Source organism: Thermobia domestica, chromosome 4 (genome assembly GCF_964235325.1).
Source record: "Thermobia domestica chromosome 4, izTheDome1.hap1.1, whole genome shotgun sequence".
NCBI lineage: Eukaryota > Metazoa > Arthropoda > Insecta > Zygentoma > Lepismatidae > Thermobia > Thermobia domestica.
The window spans coordinates 266,658,287-266,681,504 of record NC_137457.1 but is presented as its reverse complement, the minus strand read 5'-3'; the positions used below and the strand labels follow the sequence as shown (position 1 = coordinate 266,681,504).

Sequence of the window (23,218 nt, the reverse complement as noted above, 5' to 3'; positions counted from 1 at the left end):
TGTCCATCGCCCTCGCGCGCCCTCACCCTCGCTGTCGAAACTTGTCCTCGCCCTCGCGCACCCTCGCCCTCGCCGTCGAAGCTTGTCCTCGCCCTCGCCATCGAAGCTTGTCCTCGTCCTCGCGCACACTCGCCCTCGCTGCCGAAACTTGTCCTCGCCCTCGCGCACCCACGCCCTCGCCGTCGAAGCTTTTCCTCGCCCTCTCGCACCCTCACCCTCGCCATCGAAGCTTGTCCATCGCCCTCGCGCACCCTCACCCTCGCTGCCGAAACTTGTCCTCGCCCTCGCCGTCGAAGCTTTTCCTCGCCCTCTCGCACCCTCACCCTCGCCATCGAAGCTTGTCCTCGCCCTCGCGCACCCTCACCCTCGCTGCCGAAACTTGTCCTCGCCCTCGCGCACCCTCGCCCTCGCCGTCGAAGCTTTTCCTCGCCCTCTCGCACCCTCACCCTCGCCATCGAAGCTTGTCCTCGTCCTCGCGCACACTCGCCCTCGCTGCCGAGACTTGTCCTCACCCTCGCCATCGAAGCTTGTCCTCGCCCTCGCGCACCCTCACCCTCGCCATCGAAGCTTGTCCTCGCCCTCGCGCACCCTCACCCTCGCTGTCGAAGCTTCTCCTCGCCCTCGCGCACCCTCGCCCTTGCGATAGGAGTTGTCCATTATCCTCGCTCGCCTTCGCCTTCGTGCTCAAAACTTTTCCTCGCCCTCGCGCACCCTCGCCCTATCATTGAGGGCGAGGGTAATTGAGGGTGAGGAGGCCTCGAGAGGGCATTTTTCGTGAGGATCAGAGCATCAATTATTCATCCTATTTGTTGAATTATTTCCTTATCGTCAGTGGCGGATCCAGGGGGCAATCGCTCCCTCCCAGAAGAGGAAACTTCTTTATTTTATATATACAAATAAAACGCATCCCAGAGTTTGGAGCTCTTAAAAGTAGCTCTAAGTAGCAGTATTACAACCCACCACCCCCACCAGAAGTCCGTCCTGGATCCGCCCTTGCTTAACATACGTCATAAAGAAAAGCAAACTAAACATATCATCGTATAACTTACTGTGGAACACCTAAAATGGAACAACTGTTACAATGGAGATGTCTGTCGATAGTGACGTGTACATCATTATCAACAGTATCCAATGCCTTTACTTCAAAATGTTCCTTGAACTACGATGCAAGCATAAGTATTCAGCCACACAAGGGCGGCTCTCATGAGGGTGAGGGTGAAATCAAGGTTTGATGAGTGGCGGTAGAGTGACTGCCGCGGACTATCTGTCAGAATTTGACAGTCAACACGTTGGCCATCCCTGATGTATGTAGCGTAACTGAGGAATTTGAACAAATTCAAAGGGAAAGATCTAAAGAGCTTAATTTTGAAACTTCGTCAGCAAACAAATAAAATACTTCAGAACACTATTGTCGAATTATCACTCGGAAATATTTTATGGCACCATTTTCATTCTATGAACCTTAATACATACAAAAACTTTATATTTCCAAATGAAACTATATAGTGACATTAATGGGTCATTTCAAAAGAGTGGAGGGGTAACTGTCCCCCTTTGCCCCCCTAATCGCCGCCCATGTGTGGCACATTTGTGCGAAATTAATAATAATATGATTAATCTGTTTACCCACAACAAAATCCTGCTCGTTTTGCTGAAGTGGCTTTTCCTAAGTTTTATATGTTTCATATATCCTACAGTTTTTTTAGGCCTTTTTTTTTAATTTGTCCAAATTTATATTTCTCCTTTTACCACACAATCGTTCAATACTTGCACTATAATATTTACAATCAGTATATCATCCTGTGACGTATTTTATTCCTAATAAAATCATTGAACAACACAACATACAAACCCTATCTCGCTGGCTTGCACGCGAACCTTTGGTGCATGGGGTCCTGGGGACAATTCCGAGTGGGAGAACATTGAACGACAGTGGATCGAATTCCGCGTTAAACCTATAGGTCCACTTCTCATATAGCCTCGCCGACGAAAGAGGACGCTAAACGGCAATCAGTCAACAGTTGCAAATTTCAGCTGCATAAACAACTTATGTCTTGTGGAACTTATTAAATTAAATTTATTTTGTTAAAGCAGCTCTTTTAACAAAATTTCAGTATTAACGTGTCAGATATTTCTATTTAAGGACAAGAAAAAACATATTTATTTTGTAACTAAACGATAGCTCTACCCACGTAGATTATAAAAGCAGAAACAATGAAAATCGATACAATAGTGACTGACATTATTTTAACAAATATCGATTCAGATAATAGTTTGGGCTGTCACAAAACTATGAAAAGTTAAAAATTCCGATTAATTGTAACAACTTCATCAGTGGTGGACATTGGAGGAGGATGTATGCTATTAATCAGCCCATTTCATGGGCATCCAAACTCACGAGCCCAACGCTTGCTAGCTCGGCATTCGCGCTCGACCGTTCTCGGGTTCAATAATTAAGCACTACCCCGAGCGCCAATGAAATAAGTCAGCGCGAGTCCAACTGAGGGAAGTGAGCCCGAGCACGATTCCCAAAGGAATAAATGAGCGAGAGCCCAGTTGAAAAAAATGAGCCCGAGTCAGAGAGAGTCCAGAGCTAAATGGCCATCTATGAACCAAAGTCACTCCATCAAGTCTTTTTCCATCTGATCTACTGCATTCTGATGGTTCTCTCATTAATTGTGTTTGTTCAGATATCAGCGCTCTTGTCATTTACTGCTGAATGACGTGAGTGACTGTCTGTCTATCTACCAACACTCTTTAAACATGACAGTGTAGTAGACACTTCTTATCTAAAACGTCTCCAGCACAGGGAGGGCAACAATGAGGCACACTTACTTCTTAATGTAGCGCTATTTCTACCCGGAAACTTTCATGGGAAAAATCAAATATTATTCTTATTTGCATTATTATTTTTAATAATTATGTACGTACACACTAGAAATTGTCTACTGCAATTAATTGAAAGGAAAAATACGATTAATGTATAACCTTGCTATGACACTAACTTTTCATCTAGGGAACATGGCAGATGATATTTTAAATTTTGCCTCTCTCCAAAAGAGGTCAAACAGCAAACTCCAAAACAGTTGCTTTTAAGGAAGCTTGTCCTCCTCCCTCGCGTGCCCTCGTTCTCCTGAAGGAAGTTGTCTCTAGCCATCGTGCACCCTCGCTCCCGCAGTAACACTTGGCCCTCACCCTCGTTCACCCTCGCCCTCTTCGTCGAAGCTTTTCCTCGCCCTCGCGCACCCTCACCCCCGCCATCGAAGCTTGTCCTCGCCCTCGCGCATCCTCACCCTCGCTGCCGAAACTTGTCCTCGCCCTCGCGCACCCTCGCCCTCTTCGTCGAAACTTTTCCTCGCCCTCGCGCACCCTCACCCTCGCCATCGAAGCTTGTCCTCGGCCTCGCGCACCATCGCCCTCGCTGCCGAAACTTGTCCTCGCCCTCTTCGTCGAAGCTTTTCCTCGCCCTCGCCATCGAAGCTTGTCCTCGCCCTCGCTGCCGAAACTTGTCCTCGCCCTCGCGCATCCTCACCCTCTGCGTCGAAGCTTTTCCTCTCCCTCGCGCACCCTCACCTTCGCCATCGAAACTTGTCCTTGCCCTCGCGCACTCTCGCCCTCGCGGCCAAAATTTGTCCTCGCCCTCGCGTCACTGTGGGCGAGGGAACTTGAGGGTGAGGATGCCCTCGAGAGGGCTACCCTCGCGAGAGTGAACATCTCTGGTCCACACGTTATCACGAAAGACATGCTAACAAGGGGAGGAAGTGGAATCACAACATCGTAAGAAAGGCCAGGAGATTGTACTGACAGTCCCAGGGAGTGAAGTGGAACAACAAATTTGCTAAAAGCAGGCGAAAAATTGAACAAGAAAACGCGCGTTAAAAGAGCATATATATATACAGATTAATTATTAAGTCTCGGATCGGAAATATGGAATTACTTTGGGGGGGGGGGCTGCAGTCCTGCAGCCTACCCCACGGACCGCCGCTGATTGTAGCTATATATTTCCATGAATATGACAAAACCAGTACAAAAATTACTCATTACCAAAGAATATTAAATTTTATCAAAGGATCCGACTGAAATTGTTCAGCAACAAGATAATTCTGCAATAAAAGCAAACCATCTTCCTTAAGATATTAAAAAGAAAATCACTTTCAAATGTAGTGTGCATCCTCAATAGTATCGACTTCCAGGAATATATATGTATATGAAATTCAACTTCAACTGATTGTCAGTGTTATTAACACACTTATATATTGTAATATCCCACATACTTGTGTTTGCTAACATTCAAGATGTTCTGCTATTCATAAGCTACAACGACGTGCACTTTACTATGGAGTACTACAGCTGCAGACGAGGAGGAGACAACAGGTACACTACACACTCACATGACGACGAGGAAACAGCAGCGCTATCGCCTCACTTGGAGTACCTATATAACCGAAAGTATTTCAACGACAGCTACCAGTCTCGATTGGTCACCCCTCCTTCAGCTTGCTCTAGAGCTTCAGGAGATGCCTCACCCAAAGCTTCTAGTTTGCTTCGGAACTCTAGGATCTCCTTCTTGCAGCTTTGCTTGCTTCGGAGCTTTGTCGGAATTCCTAACCACAGTCGCTTAGCTTGCTCTGCGACTCTTAACCCCCTCTCTGCTTGCTTCGGAGCATTGAGGATTCCTAATCCACTCCCCCTAGCTTGCTTCGGAGCTGCTCGGACCTTGGTTCACCTCTCTCTAACTTATATTAGAGAATTTACATTATTGTAATATTACTGTAAAACACTGTTCATAGAGGAATTTATAGTAATAGCCAGTAGTGGGGAACGATTCAGGACTGTAATTTGTTCTACCTATACTCTACTTACTCCTGCACACGCAAAACTTTACAACATACTAGCAAAATATCCGACTTCGTTACTAGGTCTATTTGTCGGTAATGCAGCACTCCATGTTAAAAATTCTACAGAATTCGTTACGATACTCGACTTTATAGAGATGAATGCATTTGTATTTATATTTTTAATCTTTTTTCATACACTGAGTACAGGGATACGTACTATATGTATGGTTCGGATACGTTATATGGTCATAAACTATCCATAATCACTACATAACTACAACATTGCTACTAGTACAAATAATTAACAGTATTTTCGTACTAAAAATATTACCTTCTTTCTATTCTATTCTACACTATTCTTTTACCTTACAATATTTTCTTATTTTTTTTTCAAATCATCGAACAACTGTTTTCTTCTTCTTGCTACCCCTCGCTTTCCTTCCATCTTTCCCTCTGTGGCGGTATGAAGAAGACAATTTTTTCGCAAGATGTATCCAATACAATTAGTCTTTCTACGAAGGATAGTGGTTAGAAGCGTCTTCTTCTCTCCTATCTGTTTTAACACGTCTTCTGTTCATTTTATCTTCTCCTTTTTACTCCAACACCACATTTCGAAACTCTGAATATTTATCTAACTTCCGTAATGTCCAAGTCTCTGAACCATAAAGGGCAATGTTTCATATACAACATTTGACCAATATCTTCCTTAGTTCAATATTAAGCCTGCTGGTTAAGAGTGATATTCTCTTGTTGAATGCTTCTTTGCCTATGTTAATCTTCGACCTGATCTCTCTGGTGCAGTATGCGTCTTTCGTCAAAATACTTCCCTTTTATTTGAAATGGTCGACCTCTTGAAGTACTCTTTGTTCTACTCTGACCCGTAAGGACGCACTTCCACCGGATATTCTCATGAGTTTCGATTTTTCGAAGTTTATTTCCATTCCATATAATTTCCCAGTGTCAACTATTACGTAAAACATTTGCTGTGGTTCTTCTTCGGTTCTAGCTATAATAACTGTATCATCTGCATACTTGATCTTGTTAATGATCTGCTCTCCAATCTTGAAATCTCCAAATTCCTATTAATGCTTCCTTCATTAAACATTCACTGTAAGTGTTAAATAATTGGGGCAACAAACTACATCCTTGTCCGGCTCCTCTTCCAATCTCCACATTATTAGTTGCTCCTTCTTTGAAGCGCAACTTCACTCGTCCTAGGTACAGGTTTTGAATGAGTCGTCGATCTCTCCAGTTGACTCCGATTTCTTTAAGTATTTTCAGAAGTTTCGTCCAATTGACCCGGTCGGAAGCCTTTAACCAGTCTACGAAGCACAAACACAGCTCTCCTTTACGTCAAGCAGTGCCGGATCTATAAGCCACAAATCCCCGCAGTGCTGGGGAGCCCGTACCCTAAGGGACCCACAAGCTTTTCAAGGTTCCGCTGCACCTTGCCTATAAATACTAATTTTTAAAACACTTGAACAAGAATGATATCTTCACAATAGTTTAAGTACTTGCACCAAGTAATGAGTTACCAGGACTGATAACGACGCACAAGATGTTTCTTACTTTCGAGGGGTTTAAAAATAAACTTATCCGCTTATTGTGCCTCTTTTTCATTAATCATTGATACGACTTCAAGATTTATCAAAGAAAGACTGAATGAGTTTTATTATTCTCTATGTAAATTTTACAGAAGCAAACTATAGCTTAGAAAACAAAGTTTCTAGACGGGTCGAGATTGAAGAAATGTTTTTAGGATTTTTACATGTAAGAAATAAAACTGCATCCGGACTTGCAACTCTAGTGTTAATCATTTGGAGAAATTAGGTTTGTCTGTGAAAAGATGCAGAGGGTAGGGATATGATGTCGCTGATGTGATGAGTGGTACTTACTCAGGCGTTCAGAAGAGACTTTAAGAAATTGAGGAACGAGTTATATATATTCACTGCGCGATACATAACCTAAACCTAGTTGTTAATCATGGGCGCCCGAAGGGGAGTGCAGGGTGGGATCCGCCTCCTCTGGCTCACGAAAATGAATTTCTTAAGATTTTCTCGATACAAATAAAACATACCAAACATAATATAGCAACCAGGGGAATGAAACCCCTAGAAAATTTTCGGGCGCCCATGTCGTTAACGATGCCGCCAAAGGTGTAAAAGAAGTGGCCAGTTACTTCATAACACTCCAGGATTTGTATATGTTTTTTGGCCAAAGTATAAATAGGTGGGGTATTCTGTGATCATTGACAGGAGAATCAGATGTCACTTTGAAAACGCTCAATCCAAGCAGATGGGCCTCACGGTATCAGTTAATTGTATCTATCAGGTTGAGGTATGCTGATGTAATGAAAACTCTCCGAAAACTTTCACTGATAAATAAGGAGGCTAGAGTGATTGGTGAAAGTACGTAGGATTCCTTCGATTTTGTGTTTCTGACTGTGATACTGTCGAAAATATTTTCACAACTGAACATCGCATCGTAACTTCTCGAAACTAGACAAATTGTCCTTGAGAAAGCTTTATTCACTCTTAGCCGAAAGGAATTTAAGAAAATGAGGGAAGAATACTACCAAATAAAACAAGTGGCCACAGCTGTTGCCGCGAAGTGGAAAGTCAACCCTGTGTTCGTAGAAAAAAGGCAATTCAAAGTGAAAAAAACACTTCGATGAATTGGCAGAACATAATCGTTTTTCGGACACAGAGTCTTCTTCAAGGTTAATGTTTACAATAGATTTCCTAGATATCTACAGTGAAAGAGAAAGTGAAAAAGAGAACTGTTTTACATCATTAGAGACAATTCTTGATGAATTTTTAACCATATTCCCGAAAGTACTTGTGAACCTTTCAGACGAAGAAATTTTAGTTAAGGCTGGAAAACTACAAAAGAAGTAGCAGCAAGACATTGGCCCGTCGCTACCATTTGAATTAATTTCCCTTCGCACTGGACCATATTTCAAAGATCAAGACTGTTCTTGAGTGGGCGGTATTACTATCAGAAGGAGGTTCAATAATTATTGTCCCCGGCATATTTGAAATACGTGAGCTGGGATGGCTGATAGGAGATATTGTAGCCTAATATCTTAGGTGCCTATGCTAAATTTCAGAACTATAGCTGGTATATTAATATTCTTTTTGGTCGTTTCAGGTATGAGAGGTGGCATCTAGCCTGAAAAATGGAGAAAACCGAACAACAAGCTGTATTAAGTACCTTCAGAAAAAGGGGTTAAGCTCAAAGGAGATTCATGAGGATTCATGATCAGTGTGTTGGGTGATGGGGCTCCTTCCTACCAGGTGGTAAAGAACTGGTGGCGCGACTTCCGTTGCGGCAGGGAAAGCTGTTAACAGGCCCCTGGTGGTGGTCTTCCAACAACACCATGCACCCCAGAAAACATTTATGCTGTGCATGATACGATTATAGCAGACAGGCGAATCACGGTGCAACAGTTAGCAGACATCATGGACATCTCTGTAGGCTCAGTGGAAATTATTGTGCATAAACACTTGGGATTCAGAAAGGTGTCAGCGCGATGGGTACCCAAAATGTTATCTCGTAAACATCAGAAAGACAGAGTTCGATGTTCAAGGGATGGTTGGGAGGATATGGAGGCAGACCTGAAACATTTCTGTGATAGATTTGTGACAGTGGATAAGACGTGGATTCACCACTATGATCCCAAGTCCAAACGGCAGAGCATGGAGTGGCGGCACAGCAGTTTGCCTCCCCCACGCAAGTTCAAGGTGCAAGTATAAGCACGCAAGGTTATGGTCACAATTTAGGTCAGGGACCATAATTATTGAACCACCCTCGTACATCGAGTTTAATACTATTGCCCCAAATTATCCTGAAGGTTTGACTACTCTTGCTTTATTCCTGACTTTATCCGTGACTGTGTCTTCCGCTCAGGTTTAAATAGGATCAAGAGATATGTAAGGTGTTCAATGACGCAGAGAATGAGCGATTTGGGAATGTTGGCAATCAACCACGCGAAGGGTTCGACCATTGGAAACAGAGATCTTATACGGGAGTTTGCTGAGATGAAGTCGAGAAGGAAGGATTTCTTGTAAAACGTAATATTTGAACCTGTATTCCATAGCAAAGGTTATATTAATATGTTTATAGGTTATATTAATATGTTTCAGTTAGCATTTTACCAAACCCCATTGGAAATAGTGTCGTCATAATAAGCAGTATAAGAACTATTAAAATGATGAAATTTAGTATACTTTGTGGCGATCCTACATGCTATATGACAAGGAAAGGAGAGGCCCTCCAAGTGAGGCTCCTGCCGGGACCCAATACTCCCCAGTCCGAGACTGAAGGAGACGGTTAATATTAAAATTTGAATTAAACTGAAAATGTCACAATATGTGATGTTACACACTAAAAAACTAAATTATAACAATGTAACAAATTTATGCAAAAAAAATATGCAGCAATTCTCTAAATTAGTGCAACTCTGATGATGAAGGAAGTCAGATTATTTGAAATGACAGTTCAAATAAAATAAGACACGGATATCGAAAGTTTTATGATAGCTTACGTTCATATTCTTTTACAATGTTACTTTACAATTTATTATATTTAATGTTATACCTAGGTAATATATTATAGTGATTTTTTAAAAGTTAGACGTAGTTAACGTTGAAGTGAGTGTGGTGAATAGGATCTTTCATCTGCATATTTATAAACATTTATCTCTTAATGAGGTAGAAAAACACTACAGGTTGTTGCAAAATGAATATCGGGATTTGATGGCTTTGTAGTATTTATTACAATTATAAATAATACATCAAACGAAAGAGCAACTCAAACAGTTCTGTACTCACGCATACGCATGCACTGTTCTGTTAGAAAGTGTTAGTACCAAAGATAGCGACTAGTGAGCAGAAACTTTTTTTGTGTTTTACATTTTGCAAAGACTTAATCTGTACTTACAGTGCAACGTGCTTTACGTATTAAGTTAAATTGCAATCTACCAAGTGATATTAATATTCGTAGATAGTAACATCAGATTGAAAATACCGGACAACCAAGACCGGCTTATAAGCAGAATATAGCTGACCTACTAGGTGATCCATCCTCAAGAAACTGACCAAAGACCAGACATCACCCGTTGACAGGAAAACGAATCTGTTGTTGAAGATGTGTGGACTTTCCGAAGATCTACGCAAGAGCCTGTCCGCACACGAAAGCCAACCATCTCGACTCTATGGTTTACCAAAAGTACACAAAAATGGTGTACCTCTGAGCCCTATTGTCAGCGTCATAAAGAGCCAAATAAATCGCCTCGCAAAATATCTCACATCAGATTTAAATTCGTTGGTTGGAAAATCTGGACATCAGATTAAAAACTCCTCTGATCTTGTTAAGATCCTAAAGAATCTGAAAGTGAATCCAAACGACCTCCTGGTCAGTTTCGATGTAGTTTCTTTATTTACAAGAGTTTCTGTCATGGACACAATGTAGCTGATGCGAAATCACTTCAGTCCAGAACTAACTGACCTGTTTCATCATAGACTGATTTTCACGTACTTTGTATGATGGATGTTATTATGAACAAACAGATGGGGTAGCTATGGGGTCTCCTCTTTCTCCTGCCATTGCCAACTTCCACATGGAGCTTTGAAAATGAAGCTCTTGACGCAGCGGTTCTTAAACCGTCCTGTTTCTTGAGATATGTTGAGGATACTTTTCCTATCTGGTCACATGGACCTGGTACTGCAGGATATTCTGAAATTTCACAACAGTCATTGTTCTCAAAAGAAATTCACCATAGAATTGGAGCGGAATGGATGCTTCCTCTTTCTTGATATTTTTGTTCGTTGTAAACCTGATGAAACATTAGGACACAATAGGGGTGTTCGGAATTCGATTTCGTATTCCGGAATTCGGAATTCGACTAATTCCGGAATGTTCCGGAATTCCGGAATTCCGGAACGTTTCGAAATTCCGGAATATTCCGAAATTCCGGAACGTTTCGAAATTCCGGAATGTTCCGAAATTCCGGAACGTTTCGAAATTCCGGAACGTTTCGAAATTAGGGAATGTTCCGAAATTCCGGAACGTTTCGAAGTTCCGGAATGTTCCGCAAATTCCGTAACATTCCAAAAGTTTGGAAATGTGGAATGCTCAAAAGTATGAATTTCGGAACTGTTTTCAAGACTGAAATTTTGAAGCTCACTGTTGATTCTGGAATCGTAATATTAATATTAGTTCGAAGTTTGAATATAAAAGTTCGAAACAGTCCTGAGGCAATGGTTCTCAAACATTATTACAAGGCTTTAATCCCACAAATTTACTCGCAAATACTTTCTCGTTTTCACTTTGGTATCTATGGAATATAGTAGCAACATGTCTTAAACAGTTATGCATTCTCGTATTTACAATTATTGGAATAAAGTACAGCATTTTATCTTTATATTTTACATTTTTTTCAATCATTGCCATTTTGTATTTTGAAGTACCAACAAGGAAACAATTTACATGTTTAGCATTTTAATTCCAAAATATTTGTTTTACTATTAAGCAAACAATACAAGAGCACACGAAACATTTGTAGTCATGTCATTTGGAATTATATTAATGAACTTTTAATCTAAAGTACAAGGAGTACACATGAGTAATACATAATTGGGAAAATTTTGACAACTGAAACCCTGAAATGGTACAACTGATGCTACCTGAGACGTCATCAAATAATGCAACAAAAATGTAAATGTAAATTACTATTGAAAGAAAAAGCAAAATTTCTGTGCTACGAAATAATACTATTAGAGAACAATGATGTGGATAAAATATTATAAGAGCATGTATTAAATGTCAATTTTCATATAAATGCCCACATGATTTTTTTAAAAATTAGGGGAAAGTAGACTTTAGACGATATTAGACAAGGCAATTATGTATGCAAAATTAGGAGACATGCATTCAAATTATTTCCTGTAATAAAAATTAGAATTCAACTTTCCCTGGTAGATTGCACATGTTCTATCTCCGAACAAGGTGAAATACGTGCAATTTACTATGGAAAGTTGAATGTTAATTATTATTACACGAAATAATTTGAACGCATGACTCTTAGCATGCAAGATTGCATAGAAAATTGCATCGCATAAAATGGGCTTTAGGGACTTTTAGCTTAACAAACTTCTTTTATCTCATTGATCTTTTTTATCTGATTTATTTGAGAAATCAGGAGAAAGAAAGTTTTCGCCAACTTTTCTACTCAAGGAAAGTAAGACATCAATTTTTGTACAGATCAATTTACGCGAAGTACGAATAGTTTTTGATACAAATTAATTATTTCGTAAGAAATATGAACATTAGGCTAATACTTTTAGTGTGAATATTAACATTTACGAAATAATTTCTTTCATTTTTAACTTTTACCATCGCTACCCACAATTTCGGGTATACTAATTGAACATTTACCTTTCTTGTTGTTAGTTAGTCATTGGTGCAGACCCTTTCATCTGAATGCATAACTACCCTTCATATTGCAGCTTTGTATGAAAATGTACATATTCTGTTGGCTTGTATCAATGTAATTGTTTAAAGAAAGTAACATCAGAATTTCAGAATTTCACATCAGAATTTCACAACATTGATAATATATTGGTGATTAATACAATTTCTCAACAAACTAATTTTAAATGTTTTTCACTCACACAATTCATTTATCACCTTGCATAAAATTTTGATTAGTAGAGTTAGAACTAATCTTCATACGTAGGTTCCAATGCTTAGTATTTAACTGATAGACACCTTTATTTAGTTAGTTATTCAAATAAGTGTCGCAGGACGAGAAAACAGTAGCGCGTACATGTGAATAATTATAAGATATTATGTAAAGTTTGCACCTCTATTCGATTTACTCTCGTTGTACATTTTGACAAGTTATGCAAATAATGCTTGATAAAGCTTTCATTAAAAAAAAAAAAAAAAAAAAAAAAACAGCAGTAGCATCATGATTATAGAAGTTACAAAAACATTAAACAGTAATCCCTTGTTCTAAGAAATTTTTTGCTGTTTGCAGCATGCAGTATACTAAATACAATACAAGCGATACATTAATAATTTTAGCTTTGCGTGATTTGAACCTGAAATATGAAATACTGATTCTAGTTTCCAAAAAGTTCATGTAACATCAATAATGCATATTTTTACATAATACGGACAGCAGCATAATAATTGTACATTTTTATTTCAGACTATCCTATCCCTTTAATTACTGAAAATCGTATTTTCTTTTAAATGATTCTCTGCCCCTCCTTCAGGTACTTATACTTAACAATGGCCATACATCAAAAGATATGCAGTTCAATTTCTTGTTAGGGTTGCCTCGTATAAATGGAAAAGGTAGTCGGTATTCATTTAAAAAAGAATATAGAAAGTGGTTTATAAAAAAGGTGTTTCTCGGATGATAAACCAAACTAAAGGGAAGAACTAGCTCGAATTTCTATGTTCCGATTTCTGCAACAAAATCACGGAATTTACACTGAATCACTTATGATTGAGACTTTATGGATAACCAGACAAAGTTTCAAATCTTATGCGCAATCGTTCACAGTGAACGGATCTAGAGAATGAAACAAACCAGTTGCCGTGGACCAAAACTCCTTCCTTCAGCACAGCGGAATCAATATCCAGTTTCAAAGCTAAGCTTTGCGCACACCTCGCAGTTCGGGGTAACAGCAAAAATTATTTTTTCAATAAGAAGTTCCGGAATGTTTCGAAATTCCGGAATGTTCCGAAATTCCGGAATGTTTCGAAATTCCGGAACGTTCCGAAATTCCGGAACGTTCCGAAATTCCGGAATTCCGGAACGTCTTGAAACTGTGTTCCGATTCCGGAATTGGAATTTCCGTTCCGAAAAATTCCGGAATTCCGGAATTAGGAACAGCCCTAGGACACAACATATATAGGAAGCCGACACATACGGATCTTTATCTCAATGCATGCAGCTGTCATTACAAGTCGCAACGTCTTACAGTGCTTAACACCTTAGCCTGCAGAGTAGTTCTGACAGTAATTGTGACACCAGAGGTTTTGGCAGCTACCTTAAGAAACATACAATGTCATGTTCAGTCGCGCTGGACGCTCAGGGAGAATAATCGCAGCACTTAGTATGACAAACCTCATTTCATCATCTCATTTTTTATACGTATAGGTATGACCTGCAAATGTTTTATTTTTTCTTATACCTTTCATTCAATATCAATATGTTTCCGGGGCTATCTTCGAGTGGAACGTCCTTCATATGTTTATCCAGCTAATTAATTCCTCATATACAAAATGTACAATAAATAGGGATGATGCTGAAAAAGCGTTCTGTAATTTCATTGTATTGCAGTAGAACGACTAAGCAGTAACGTACGCAGAATTTTATCAACGGAGATGGCGAAGCCTTCCAGGTTCATATCATTTCAGGTGATGATACACATACTTTGGTACGGTAAATGTTTATTCTTGCATATCGTCTTGCTCAAGGGAAGTTTGAACTCGGAACCCTCCCTTGTATACGCCACTGATAATAAGTACGCTGTTTGGTGTAAAAACGGTCATTTATTTTTATACAACTTGACATACCAAATTTTGGGCGTTTAAATCTAGCAAAATCATTCCTGCGCGTCATAGTACTGGATATTTGAAAGTAAATGACTTAAATTTGTTGTGTGAACTAGAAATACACTACATGACAAGTTTCATATCTTTACATGTTAGATCTTATAGCCCAGTAAATAAAGGGCCAGAAATGAGGCTGAGCTCAAATAATTTATAAAAAGCTGAAAATTTCAGGAATGGTTTTTCAAATTATATGGAACAGTATACTAAAAATCGCGGAGAATCGCATGTGTGCGTCATCCTCAAAATGGTGGACAAAGATGGCGGCCACTCGATATGGTTATAGTTCCGAATTTTGGACGTAGATCAGAAACAAAAAGTCGTAGATCATTTGTGTAAAATTATTTGAACTCTAAAAACATCTAACTTTAATTCTAAGTGTACAAGATTTGAATACAATCACTTTGAGGAATTTACACCCATTTAAACTTCAAAAATGTAGGAATTTTTGTCCTTTCCTTGTCAAGTTATGTCAAAATTTCCTTATCTTTTGAAAACATAGACGTTATATTTTTCAGTTATTTTAATGAGCTATTTACTACCTAAAATATAAAAGAAGACTCGTTCAAACCAGATAAAAGATAACTGAGATATCTAATTTTGAAGTAGTTTCGGTTCTGTTTTAAAGAATATAATGAAACTCTTAAATATAATGAATAGAGGAATTTTGGGGTACCCTGTACACCAAGACAAGAGTAGTGAAAATGTTGAACGACCATGCCTACTCAAGATCATTGAGAGCACACTTCTTGACTGTGCTTGACCTGTACATACAGTTACAAAGATATTTAAAACCCACTGAGGAGGTGACAAAATCTGAGATCCGCGATCTTATTCAATAATGTCTGGATGGAGAAACCAATATTTAAAGTTTGCAAGAAGGTGGAACTATTCGACACTTGATAAACGATATCGAGGAAATCTCAAATGAAGATTGGTGACTTTTCCCGAACTGGTAAACTTTGGCTGCAGTACATAGAGCAGATCAGAATCGTACTGCTATTCATCCATGCAGGTCGAACAGGGGACTGGAAACTTCATTTACATGTAACTAAATTAATGCTTCCGTATTTTCATGCAGCTGATCATCATTTCTATGCAAAATGTGACCATCACTATATTCAGCAGATGGAAGCATTGGAGGCAACTATGGAACCAGAGGATTACAATAAATTAACAACCCAAGGATGTTTCACAATTCGCAGAAAAGAAGCCTCCTGGAGCGGAATTCCAACTGATATGATTATCGAACATTTCTTAATGAAGCCCATGAAAATTTCTGGGGAATTAACTCAAGATAGGCAATTAGTAGACTCTACGTTAGCAAGATGGATCCTATCATTCCCAAGTACTGTTATCGTAATAGAAGTTCTAGAGGACTTTAGTGGGAAACAGTTCATGTCATCTGAACAGCACGTTGAGCTAAGGCCCTCTCGTTCATATCGTGATGATAAAGACTTGAATAAATTCTCAGAATGGTTATTTGTTCATGACCCTTTCGAAAACTCAACTCAAAAGGAATTACTCAAGAACATTGCTATAGGTCTAGTTGCAGACAAGAAAACAAACTGCGATCAAGCGAGAATTGGGGAAACATTAGTTCAGAAAGTGGTTGGAAGATTCTACGGATCTAAAAGCTAGAAAGAAAATAGTCATCCCTATTTCGGCCACCTACAATATTGTCAAAATCAAAGATAAGACGATTGTTATAAACCGTTGCATCTCTTCGGCAAAATCGCAGCTGTAATTAAGCGAAGTGAAAATCTTCGTGAGCATCTGAAATATGAATTAGCGCCAATGCCATCTTCTTTGTATGATAACATCTCCATGCGCAAAAATGACAAATCAACTACGGTAAATATTATCGAGTCTTTGTAGCCTTGTGTTAAAACACAAGAAGGCATTACGTATGTCGTGGATGGAGTATTTTTCTTCACGCAATGATGTGGACTAAAAATGACACATATGAGCAAATCCGCGTTACGTATGTTAATTATATCAAGCGACACTTTTCACCTTGTAGTGCCATTGTATATGATGGATACAAATTACAATTAAACACGAAAAATGTCGAAAGGCAGCGAAGAGCTATGGGGAAAATGTCTGCAACGATCGCATTTTGATTCTGGCATGGAAACCATGACAGATCAAGCACAGTTCTTGAGAAACTTAGAGAACAGACGTTCTGTAACTATAAATAGCGACTTTGATTACGTTTTAAGCACATAGAATTAAATTAATGATGTTAAAAAATATTCGATAAAATCCATACTTATTAAATCATTGAATTCATTATAGAATAACAACAAAACAGTAACGTTTTTAATAGTTTCATGATTTGTGATGATGATTTTAGAATTTAGACTAGTTCCGGGAGGCTACAATCATGCCAAATTTCATCATTCTAATTCTGTCGAAAGTGCCTAAACATTTTGGGGCGTAGATGTCCCATATAAAAAACATGGGGAAGATTTTTCAGTTCCCCATAAAACCACCCTAAAGTTGGAAATTTTTATTTTTGGTGATTTACTTGAGTAACGCTAACTAAAAGGTACAGGCTAACTAAGAATCTCAAGTTTTTATTCTAATTCCAAATTATATATCCAAAAAAGGAGTTCAAGTTAAATAATATGGAGAATTTCTTCATCCCCCCTTTAGGCTCCCTAAACATTAAAAATATTCACTTACTACTTAGGTAGCGCTAATGAAAACATACAAGCATACCAAATTTCGAGTTTCTTTAAAAATTCCAATTCAAAGTACCTAAAACATGAGATTATAGGTAAAAAAAGGTCAATTTAAATAACGTGGGAATTTCTTCATATCCCCTTTGGACCTCCTAAATATTCACTTTTGGCAATTTTCCTGTGGGCTAGTCCTCAAAAGCTACAATCATACTAAATTTCAAATTTCGACGTCAACCGGAAATATCTGTTATTTTATGTCAGTGAATCCGTTGATGTATTTTTTATACATCATTCATTGATTTGTGATAAACAAACTGAGACATTACAAACAACTTACCTGATTGATCTAATGTGATTTTCACTTGCAACATCTCAAGTTTTGGCAATACATCTCTCACTTTCAGTTTTAAATTATGTGACATTTCCTTAAGGGTATCTGTAAAATTTGGTCCAATGTGTATGACCATAGCGCTGTCTCCAGTCTCTAGTTCGCGCACTGCATCTTCGTATGAATCAAACATAATCTGAAAAATAAAATATCCAGTGTTTTTTTTTTTCTTTTTCATCAATTACCTACTAGCTGAAATACCCATTCTTCGCATGGATCAAATATAATATCTATGTAAACAAACTGAATAACGAAAGAAAAAAATATCGGTCATTTTCTACTATTTTTACACATCCCGGTAAACGCCCCCTGCGACCCCCTGGTTCGAATTTTGTAAAAACAACGCCTCTGATCCCCGGCCCATGAGGGCTGTATTTGGAAGTCAATGCCTGTGGGAATATCACCATTGATGTCAGCGACCACGAAAACTATGGTATTTGACACTAATATCGGTCATTTTGGATTATTTTTACATGTCTCGGTATCCCCCCCCCTAATGACTCCGGCCCGCAGCCGAATGGGGTGAATTTGGAAGGCAATGCAATTGGAGTTTATTGATCTCAGCGACCGCGAAAACTATAAGTTCGACACTAATATCGGTCATTTTCTACTACTTTTACATATTCCGGTAAAAGCTCCCCCTGAGATCACCTTTTTAGACTTTTTTTTCAAAAAGATGCTTCGCCTTGGTGTGGAGCCTGGACCAAGGTACCCATGACCCAAATTTGGTAACTCTCAGCCCACTCGTCTGGTCCCCAGTCCGCACACAGCCAGACACACAAACAAACTCTTTATTTTATTTATATTAAATAACAAAACTGGTGGAAGAATGCAGACTATTGGTCTATCGTAGAAAACACAAAGTACAATAACAGATATAAAGGGAGTAAATATAAAACAACGTAAGAAGAGATGTAAAGCATGGATGACACTTTCACTTTATTTTATTCACATGTGCATATTTTGTTTGAGGACACCGTAGTTTAGTGGTTATAGCGTTAGATTCATGTCTGCGTGGTCCCGGGTTCGATTCCTCGGCCGGTGCTTCTCCAATTTCCGGCGTCCACCCAGCGTCGTGAGGCAAACTGGGAAGTTACGTTGTGAATAAAAAGTGACGGCCACTAGCTCTCGAAAGCTCCTGATACGCTGGTTAGAGACTGACCACGCATTCGTCGCTAGGCAAGACGTAGTTCCACTAGTCTCTAACAGATGGCGTGGTGTGGCTCAGTCCCACAAATCGCGCCGTTGAGCCAAGTGGTCTGGTTTAGTGTATATTGTATTTATTTATACAGATTTCTGGGCATTATCGTCTTTTAGGACCTTAATCCTTTTCTTGGCAAGAAGACTTGCGTTGCTCAGAAAAATACTGGATGCGATTTCCGTGTCAAATTGTTGTAAAATAAGACATAATTGTACTTTTTAGTTACATGTTTTATTTAGACAAGGCTGTGACGTAATGTATCCCATAGAATACATTGCCAAGAATAGGTAGTCATAAAGAACCAAAATGTATCCCATAGGATACATGCCAAGAATAGGTAGTCATAAAGAACCAAAATGTATCCCATAGGATACATGCCAAGAATAGGTAGTCATAAAGAACCAAAATGTATCCCATAGGATACATGCCAAGAATAGGTAGTCATAAAGAACCAAAATGTATCCCATAGGATACATGCCAAGAATAGGTAGTCATAAAGAACCAAAATGTATCCCATAGGATACATGCCAAGAATAGGTAGTCATAAAGAACCAAAATGTATCCCAAAGGATATATTACCAAGAGGAGGGTTAAGTTCGTCATGTCATGAGTAATGACGTCCTCAGCGAACACACTATACGGAGAAGGGGGAAGAAAAGAAGTGATCTGGGACCTGGGTATGTGTCTGGTATGAATGAGGAAACCCCATGAGAAACCTTACTCAGGATAGTTGGCCTGAAAACACTGTTACATCTTTTCTCCAAGTGTTTCGCCAGGAATCGAACCCCGATCGCTCGATTTACACGTTTATAGAAGGGGTAATTAGTAAAATGAATACAAAAGGTATTAGAATAAAAGTTCACAGTGTACGTTTTGCAGATGGGATTGCTATTCTTGAAGACTCGGAGAAAGAAGTGAATAAAAAGCTCCAAGTACTAGAAGGAATTTAAACTGAAGATAATAAAGGCAAAATGTAAGACCATGAAAGTATGCAGAAAGAGTATGGGAGAAAACGATTAGAATTGGAAGGAATAAAATAGAAAAAGAACACATCAGTTCCGTTATCTCAGCAATATTATCACTAGAGACCGATGTTAGGCAAAATGTCTATTTTAGTATTAAAGATATGATCAAAAATAACGTTTTAAAGTTTATATGGGGGGTTATAGTTCGATTTAAGCCAATTTTATTTTGCCTCTTTTGCCTATTTCGCCTGTTACTGCCTAAATAATTGCTTTACTGCCTACTGTTGCCTATTCTATGCATTTTCTTCAAAATTGGGAAAATATATCATTTATATAATATAAATAACACACACACACACATTATTTCGAGGTACATTTTAGTGCCTATTTTACTGCCTATTTTTTAAATTTTAAGTGCCTATTTGCCTGCCTATTCTCCAGGTTTTTAATGCCTAAACATCCGGTCTCTAATTATCACCTACGAAAACAGATATACAAAAAAGTGAAGGAAAGGATTGTGATGGCAAAAATGGCCTTCTAAACTAAGATAAGTGTGATCATGAACAGAAATTTGAGCTTTTAAATAAGAAAACAGTTTATTAAAATTAGGTTTCAAGTACATTGACATTATGAAAGTGAAATACGGATATTCGGAAAATTATGAACGACAGAAGGTAGAAATATGATTTTAGAGAAGATTGAACAGAACCAATTGGACAGAGAAGAAGAGCAATGTGGATGTACTGAAACACGTATATGAAAGCAGAAATGTGTTGAACACAAGAAAGAGAGAAACTAAGGGTATCGGTCACCTAGTAAGACACAACCGTGTCATAACAAATATTATGGAAGGAAAAATAATAGGAAAGAAGTGTATAGAACGACCCCAAGATTTTCATACACCAAATCATGTTGAACGAAAACCTTCGTATGTCGTACTCAGAAAAAGAAAGAGTTGCAGTGGCAAGATTTGGCCTCTAAAAGAGAAAGATGATGATAAAAGGAATGATTTGATTGGACTTATTTCCAATTACTTTGTTGGTGTGTTAAATTCTTTTTGATTTCTTTTTCTTTGGGGGGGGGGGGTTGCTTCTTTCCAGCAGACTTCTAATGTCTGAAAGACATTGTTTGAAAACTATGTAATCAGATTACTCGTCAGTTATTTGATACGAAGTTTTAATGTTCATTACTAATACATGTATGGACCTTTTAAAGTGATCAGTAAGCGAGAGGTGCCCGTAACTCGTAAATGTGGAGTTTATGAGTTCGAAACTCATTCTTTCTCCATTTCCACGTCAGAAAATAAGCATGACGTTGGGCGCGAATTCGGGATAACCATGAGAAAGTGAGTCCAAATGAGTAACAGATTAATATAAACATGATTTCAGATTAGACCTATATGATATGATCGTGAGATCGGGTTGTTAGCTCATACGTTTCCCCCGTAAATTTTGTTTTTCTGGCATGTTTTACGTTATACGTTTTTACTTTTCCCGTACAACGATATCTTTCGTTTCTTCTTTCTAATAAATAAAAGAATTCTTAGTCCTGGACACTTCTTAAAAATTTTTGTAAGTTGGTGAGAATATATATATATACAGTATATACAGATGGTGATCAGAAAAATGGAAACACCTGAACGAAAATGCAACTTACCAGATTAATATGGTGTCGGGATACCTTTCGCCTTCAGAACAGCCTTGATGCGACGTGGGATGGAGGCATAGAGGTCGTGAATGGTAGCAAGTGGAAAAAATGAAATGAAATCTTTGAGTTTTACGTTCCACGGTTATGCCGGTTAGGCTAAAGGAGACGGTGATGATAAGTAATGAATGAAATGGTGGAATGAAGAAAGTGGGAGGAAACGGGAGAACCCCGAGAAAACCCACGCACACGGTGTTTGTCCACCACAAAGTTCACTTGGCGGGGGCTGGGATCGAACCCGGGACCCCAAGCACCAGAGGTGAACGCTCTACCACTGAGCCACCGCGGCTCCTGGTAGCAAGTGGAATTTTACACCATTCCTCGTGCAGGGCATCGGCCAGTTCTGTGAGAGAGGAAGGAGGTGGAAATCGTCGCCGAAGTAGTGTTTCCAAGACGGACCGCAGATGTTCAATTATGTTGAGATCTGGGGATTGGGTGGGCCAGGGGAGGTGTTGAACTTCATCCCGATGTTCCTCAAACCACGCTGCAACAACGCCAGCTGTGTGAATGTGTGCATTATCATCCTGGAAGATGGCGTCATTGTCCGGGAACAACATCCGGACCATACGATGCAAGTGGTCTCCTAAAGTTGCGACATAATCGTTGGCAGTGATTCGTCCGCTAGTGTGACCACAGGACCGAATGAAAACCATGATATGGCGCCCCACAGCATCACCGAGCGGCCGAAATGTTTCACAGTTGGGCGCAGACACTGCAGATCATAAGCTTCTTTGGGCGTTCTCCACACATAAACACGGCCCGTGGTTGGGAATAGGGTGAAGGATGACTCATCCGACCATATCACACGTTTCCAGTCCTCAACGGTCCAAGTTGCATGGTCGCGGCACCATTTGCGGCGCGCGAAAGCGTTATGGTCTGATGAGCGGTTTGGCCCGTGCAACACGACCCCGTAAGTTCATGTCATGTAATTCGCGGCGGACTGTGATTGTCGAAACAGGGTGGGGGAGGTGCTGATTGAGTTCCTCCGTCACTTGCTCCGTAGTGGCACGACGGTTCTGCGTGACAATGCGCTTTAATACCCGGCGTGACTGTCACTCATGATTTTCTTCCACCCACTGTTCCGCTTCCCCGATGTGGTTTTCCCGTGTGTTGTGTAGGCCGTCATCACCTTCGACACTGTCCCATGCGACACACCGAACACAGTAGCCACTGCCGTCACGCTCACTCCACATAACCGCGCACCAACAATTTGCCCTCTTTGAAAATCTGAGAGGTCTCTCATTTTACACTACCTCCGTCTGCTGCAGCCACTGGACACTGCTGCTCCACTGCGCCTGACGTAGTATGGAGACCGACCTAACACACCATCACCAGCGGTCCGACGCTGCGGGCTCCACGACACCACTGCCAACCTATACATCTGACGTGTTGCCAACTACAGGTGTTTCCAATTTTCTGATCACTATCTGTGTATACAGTATATCGAGAGAGAGAGAGAGATAAAGAATTAATTTTTCTCACATCGCCAACAATATAACTAAATGATCTAACTCAGTAAAGTAAATAAATAAATTCCACATACATGTGCCTATTATTTGTATTTTCATTCCTATTATTTCAATATCTCGTATAGTTATGGTATCCTCTTCAGTTAGAACTTCCCCTTAGAATATGAATCGAGGGAATAGTTACATGCTTATTGACCTTTTTAACTCCATTCATCTCAGTAGCGTAGCCAGGATGTGTGTTTGGGGGGGGGGGAGAAGGGCAAGTGCTGTTATAGGTACATATAGAAAAGTTACAAACAAACATAAAAAATATATATAAAAATACAAACATCAAAG

General features: G+C 39.5%; 1 protein-coding gene across 2 annotated transcripts in view; it reads right to left on the bottom strand.

Annotated features, from left to right (window-relative positions):
- Positions 1-23,218, bottom strand: part of LOC145683502 (ABC transporter G family member 23-like) — a 259,118-nt gene that overhangs the window by 65,507 nt on the left and 170,393 nt on the right. For both annotated transcript variants that reach the window (XM_081754841.1, XM_081754842.1), the window contains exon 10: positions 17,493-17,679. In XM_081754841.1, coding sequence (XP_081610967.1) covers positions 17,493-17,679 — 187 coding nt within the window. The remainder of the gene's footprint in view (positions 1-17,492; positions 17,680-23,218) is intronic.